Source organism: Dioscorea cayenensis, chromosome 17, assembly GCF_009730915.1.
Source record: "Dioscorea cayenensis subsp. rotundata cultivar TDr96_F1 chromosome 17, TDr96_F1_v2_PseudoChromosome.rev07_lg8_w22 25.fasta, whole genome shotgun sequence".
NCBI classification, from domain to species: domain Eukaryota; kingdom Viridiplantae; phylum Streptophyta; class Magnoliopsida; order Dioscoreales; family Dioscoreaceae; genus Dioscorea; species Dioscorea cayenensis.
This window is the reverse complement of record NC_052487.1, coordinates 10101868-10107360: the sequence shown is the minus strand read 5'-3', so window position 1 is coordinate 10107360 and position 5493 is coordinate 10101868. Positions and strand designations below refer to the sequence as shown.

The following is a 5493-nucleotide window of genomic DNA, read 5'->3' as shown; positions in this document are numbered from 1 at the left end:
TATGGATGAAGAGGGATTTTTTTATTGTTATTAATGAAATGTAAATAAGCCACGTATCAGGGGTGTGTACAAGTGTAGTAACTACCTCAATTGTCCATGCTCTCATCTTGCATAAGTTGAGGTCAAACTTGTCTCCGCGGCAGGACATGAATGCCCTTCACAGAGATGCAGTGCCAATAAATCAAAAGGTGATTGGCTAGATGTAATTTTTTTTTTATTAATATTCATGTTAAATGAATTTTTATAACAACAATTGGTTATTTATATGTTTTAAATAAATTATATTTTATAGACGCTGGCCAGGTAGCATTCTAGTTTTTTGGTGACAATCCAAACATCTGTATGGGGATACCAATCCACCGTCTCTACAATCTTTTATGGCATCACTAGTTTATAGGTTGGAATGAACCGACCTGTTACTTCAACAAATCTTCTATTTCATGTGAGACTCTTAATTCCATTAATATTATAATCTATCACATCATACCTTGTTGATTCTTAAAAAGTGAATTCAAACCCTACTTGACAACCTTATGAAGTTTGGGAATCTAGCTCTCTGATTCCCTCTCTCCCATTTTTAGCTATCAAATCAAAAATCTAATCTAATCCACAATTGGAATAAAATGCTTCCACTATGTTAGTGGGAATGGAAAAGAAATGACTGCATCTTCTTAAAGAATTGCCCAATGGTTTTATTCATAACTGGCCAAACACACTCAACTCTAATCATGAAATGTCAATTGATGAAATATACATTGAATAAAAAGTCTCAGGTGGTTCAGCAAAATTTATTAGGATCAAATCAGATATATATATATATATATATATGCTGGTTATTCATTCCAAGCTTCAAAAAATAGCTAGCATCATTGAAGCTAGTTCATCACTCGCTAGCTTATGGCTTGAAAGGAGCAAAAACTACCACTGAATTATGACCTCCAAAGCCAAAAGAGTTGGATATACCTGAAAAACCATAGCAAAAGTTATAAGAAATTCAATTTGCATAAGGTTGATGAATCAAAATCTCTTAATATTCCATGAAGAATTTGATACCCACCGACATGAACCTCATGTTGCTTCTTGATGTTGGGGACAGTATCAATGTCAACTGCCGGTTCCAGGTCCTGTTCAATGAAAAAAAAAAAAGCAAAATCAGAGCTAACAATAGTGAAAATCAAATGAGAGTCCGTTTTGAAGTATATACATCTTGGTTAATTGTTGGATGTAGCCATCCAGTAGTGATAGCTTTAATGGTTGCTATAGCTTCTAATCCTCCGGCTGCTCCAAGACAATGACCAATCAACGACTGAAGTAAAACAATAAAAACATTCAACAACAAAATTTCATATATATATTGTTCTCACAAATATTGTATATGGAACCCTTGTCTCACATCTTAGAAAACACTAATGAGGAAAAAATGATATCAAAAGGTTGTAGTAAATGAGTTCCGTCAGCTTGCCTTTGTTCCATTCATTTTGATTTCAGAAGTATCTTTGAAAACCTTCTTGATGGCATTAACCTCAGCTAAATCACCGGCAAGTGTTGATGTTGCATGGGCATTGATATAGTTCACCTGTCATATTATAAACAGAAATGTTGAATCATAATCAAGAAATATATAAAATTCCATAATTCATGCTTAAAAGAAGAGCACAATAGGGAATTCTAACAAACCTCCTCAGGTGAAATTCCAGCGTCATCCAAGCTTTTCATTATGCATGATGAAACTCCTAGTCCATCGGACCGGGGGTCAGTCATGTGATGTGCATCACAAGTTATAGCACCTCCAAGATACTCAGCAATTATGTTTGCACCCCTCTTTCTTGCATGCTCCAAGCTCTCCATAACCTTTTTCATATCCGGTAAAATTAACAAGGATAATGTACAAGTACATTGTGTTCATAATTCAATGAAAAAAGGGTATAAGAAAGGAATAGGCATGGGAATCAATCAATGGCCAATCATTGGATCAAGTGTTTTTGCGACCAGAATAACAAGAAATTCAAACATTAACAACAGAACTTAAAGATGTTTTTTGTTACTATTTTTTGCAGCTTAATTATTGACAGCACCCTGTTTAGAATTTGCAACAATGTCATAAGGTGTCAAAGTAGGTATTGTACCATAAAAGAAGAACATAGAAATTCAGATTAACTACAAGATCAAAGGTGATGAAATTACCAGTACACCAGATCCCTCTCCCATAACAAAACCATCTCTACCCTTGTCCCAAGGCCTCGAAGCCTTTTCTGGTTCATCATTCCTTTGCGACAATGCCCTGCATGCAATAAATCCTCCAACTCCAACTGGGAGGATTGCACCCTCTGTGCCTCCAACAACCATAATGTCAGCTTCACCTCTCCTAATGTGGTTTGCGGCAGCATAGAAGCAATAGTTTGCTGTAGCACATGCCGTTGAAATGGAATAGTTCGGGCCCATTAGGCCAGTATCTATAGCTAGCAATGCTGATCCCATATTTGTAATGGAGTAAGGGATAAAGAAAGGGTTAATTTTTTTGAATCCCTTCTGGATCAAAGCCTCAACTCCATTACTGAATACTGTCAAACCACCCATACCAGAACCCACCAATACACCAATTTTTGATTTGTCCATCTGTGATATCAACAAGACAATCCGAATGAATAAAACAGGCAAAGTATAACCACAGCAATGTAAAATATGGTTTTTATTTAGAATAGCAATCTTCACATAAGTATCACAAACTATGACAATGAGCCAGAAGTCCTTTACTTGCAAGATTATGTGTTTCACGTCAACTGCTAAAACTTGCATATGTCGGTCATATTGCAATGATATCATTAAAATTTAAGAAAACACCAACTAGATAATTATCTAATTCCTAGCAAAGAAATCTTCTCTTGCTATTTGAACACCAAGTATAGTGAAACAACTCAACATAAGTTTATTTTAAATCATCCTTACTATAATTTTTAGTATATTGTGCTAAATTTAATCTAAATTCTTGCTTCTTCACCTTTATATGTGTTGTACTACTTACCAGACAGTTTTTGATATCATTACAATTTGTATACCACATTAAAAATTTTATCAATTAAACAATTGAATTGGACTTACAGTTTGCAGAACTCCTTCACCAAGGTTGGCATCATCAAGAGCTCTTCTGCCAGCAACTAGGCAATACCTCCAACAGTCATCAAGGCGGCGATCATTCTTGCCATCTATATATCCTTTGGAAGAGAAATCTCTGATTTGACCAGCGAATCTCACAGAGTAAGAAGAAGCATCAAACCTATCAATTAGACTGATTCCACTCTGTCCTTCCAAGAGCTTGTCATAGAATACGTCAATATCATTCCCGAAAATGGACACAAGTCCCATGCCGGTCACAACTATCCGCTTCTTGGGATCAGTCTCTCGTTTCGGAGCCGAAACATTCGAAGTAGCAACAGCTCTGATCTTTCTAAATTTAACAGCTAAATCGAAAGCAAAAACCATACTCAAATAATAAGAATTATGTTACTTATTTTACCTATGTTATATCTATCAATTGGTCAATACCAAGAACAGAGTTGTTCCAAGGCACTACGAAAATACCTTTGGTCCAAATGGAAACAAAATCAAGAAGAAGCAGTCCAGTAAAATTGCCATTAATCTGATCACAAATAGTTCTTTGGAAAAATTGAGTCAAACTAGACAAGATATTCTACAAAACTGACCACAAACAAGCTTCCAAAGAGAAACCTAATATTTTCCCACCAATTCACAAGTCAAAACTAAAATGCAACCTTCTCAGCAAAAACTCAATTGAAAGAAACAATCTTTCATTCATTACCCCAATCAAAGCTCATAAAGTAGAAAACTTTCTGAGATGAATGAAAACAGGAATTCAAAAGAAGAGGTAAAAGAGACTAACATGGTGAGAAAGAGATGGACCCTCTTGCTTTGGTCAGAGCCACCTGCAAACTCCCTAACGATGGCCTCAGACCACTGTAGTGCTTCAATGGAGAAGCTTCACTGGTTCCCCCCATCATGGGCTTGCTCATACCCATGCTAGTACTGCCAGAAACCACAGCCATTTCCTCTCCCTTCCTTCACACCTTACACCACTCTCTCTCTGTCCCCTTCTGTGTTAGAAGACTACACGGAGGAGGAAGAGGAGGAGAGAGAAGGATGGTTTTATGGTGGGAAGAGAAGAAAAGAGAGGAGTTTTCATGGAGTTTTCAAGGAGCGTTGGTCTAAAAGTTTGAACTCTTGCTTTGTAGACTCCGCCTCCGAGAGATGATTTCTATGCAAACCACCATCATTTGGATCCTTAATTTTTTTTTTGTAAATTATTTATTTATCCTCAACATTTCAAATATCATCTACAGTGTAATTGATATTTTAATTTCCCTTGTCGTTTTCATTTTTTTCACTTTACTTATTTTTCAGTACTTACATCAGTTTATTTTATTTAAAAATCTAATTTTACACCGCTTATAAAATGTAATTCCCGTTTATTAAGTATATTTTTTATTTAACATTGTATGTTTCTGTGTAACTACATAAATTTTTATTTAATATTTATTTTTGATGTTTAAAATCATAATTTTTTGTTTACTATTTGTCTGTTTAAAATTTTTGAAGGTATTTTTGATAAAAATACTGAAAAATAAGCTATCAAATGGTGTCAGAAAAAAAAACTTTTGGGGATATGATATAGTCTAGAGATTTTTTGTTGATCAAGTGAGAAAGTTGGAGAGATGATATGAACAATTTTTTTTTAATTTTTATTTTTAAACAAAAAAAAAAAAAAAAAAAAAAAAAAATACTTAGTCCCAGTTTTTCTTTTCCTTTTCTTTTTCTTTTTTATATTAATCACAATAGTTTTACTTGCAACGTGATCCAGCTGTTTAATAGTTTATTACTATAATAAGGTGTGAAATGTTATGTGTCTACGAGTGTTACAACAATTTACAACTATTGTATTTGGTTAGGAACTTCTATTACCGGCAACATTTTTATTACTGTGTTTGATTGATCATGATAATCAACGTGAAAATTTGGTGAAATTTGTAAAATACATTTAAATTTCAATTTTTCAAAAAGTTCAAATAAAATTAGAATAAAATTTTCAAGTGAAATATAATTAAAAATATAAATCAAAATTAATATACATCATATGTGATATAGTCAATACATATAATTATTAAAATTTGAATACAATAAAGAATAAAAATGTACATTTAAAATAATCATTAAAAATTGTCTTGTCTTAAAAAGTTAGTTATATTGTACAAGCAAAATTGTATATAAACTTTAACTTGAATTACCACTAAGTAGAGGTTATGTATGATTAGTGACTTTTTTTAAAGTAATATTTCATTGATGACATTTTCATATAGTATTTGTTTAAATTAAACTTGAAAGAGTTATGATATCTAACCTAATCAATTGAATTACATGGTACAATAGTTTTTAAAACATTGGTGTACTTTTGGAACATATTTAACATTTTTATATCTTTAG

General features: G+C 33.1%; 1 protein-coding gene across 1 annotated transcript; it reads right to left on the bottom strand.

Annotated features, from left to right (window-relative positions):
• Window positions 1-676: 676 nt before the first annotated feature.
• LOC120279989 (3-oxoacyl-[acyl-carrier-protein] synthase I, chloroplastic-like) lies at window positions 677-4253 on the bottom strand. The gene is made up of 8 exons (XM_039286676.1): window positions 3899-4253; window positions 3100-3458; window positions 2185-2616; window positions 1678-1851; window positions 1463-1576; window positions 1205-1306; window positions 1058-1124; window positions 677-963 (listed from the first exon to the last, which is right to left on the bottom strand). The coding sequence occupies exons 1-8, from the start codon at window positions 4059-4061 to the stop codon at window positions 896-898; spliced, it is 1479 nt and encodes a 492-aa protein (XP_039142610.1). The 5' UTR covers window positions 4062-4253; the 3' UTR covers window positions 677-895.
• Window positions 4254-5493: the final 1240 nt, after the last annotated feature.

Excerpts from the sequence above, each read along its gene's own strand:
- LOC120279989 (XM_039286676.1), bottom strand. The coding sequence starts at position 4,061 with ATGGCTGTGGTTTCTGGCAGTACTAGCATGGGTATGAGCAAGCCCATG. Across the intron at positions 3,459-3,898 it reads GTCCATCTCTTTCTCACCAT|CTGTTAAATTTAGAAAGATC; the intron begins GTTAGTCTCTTT and ends CTTTCGATTTAG. Across the intron at positions 964-1,057 it reads GCAACATGAGGTTCATGTCG|GTATATCCAACTCTTTTGGC; the intron begins GTGGGTATCAAA and ends ATGGTTTTTCAG.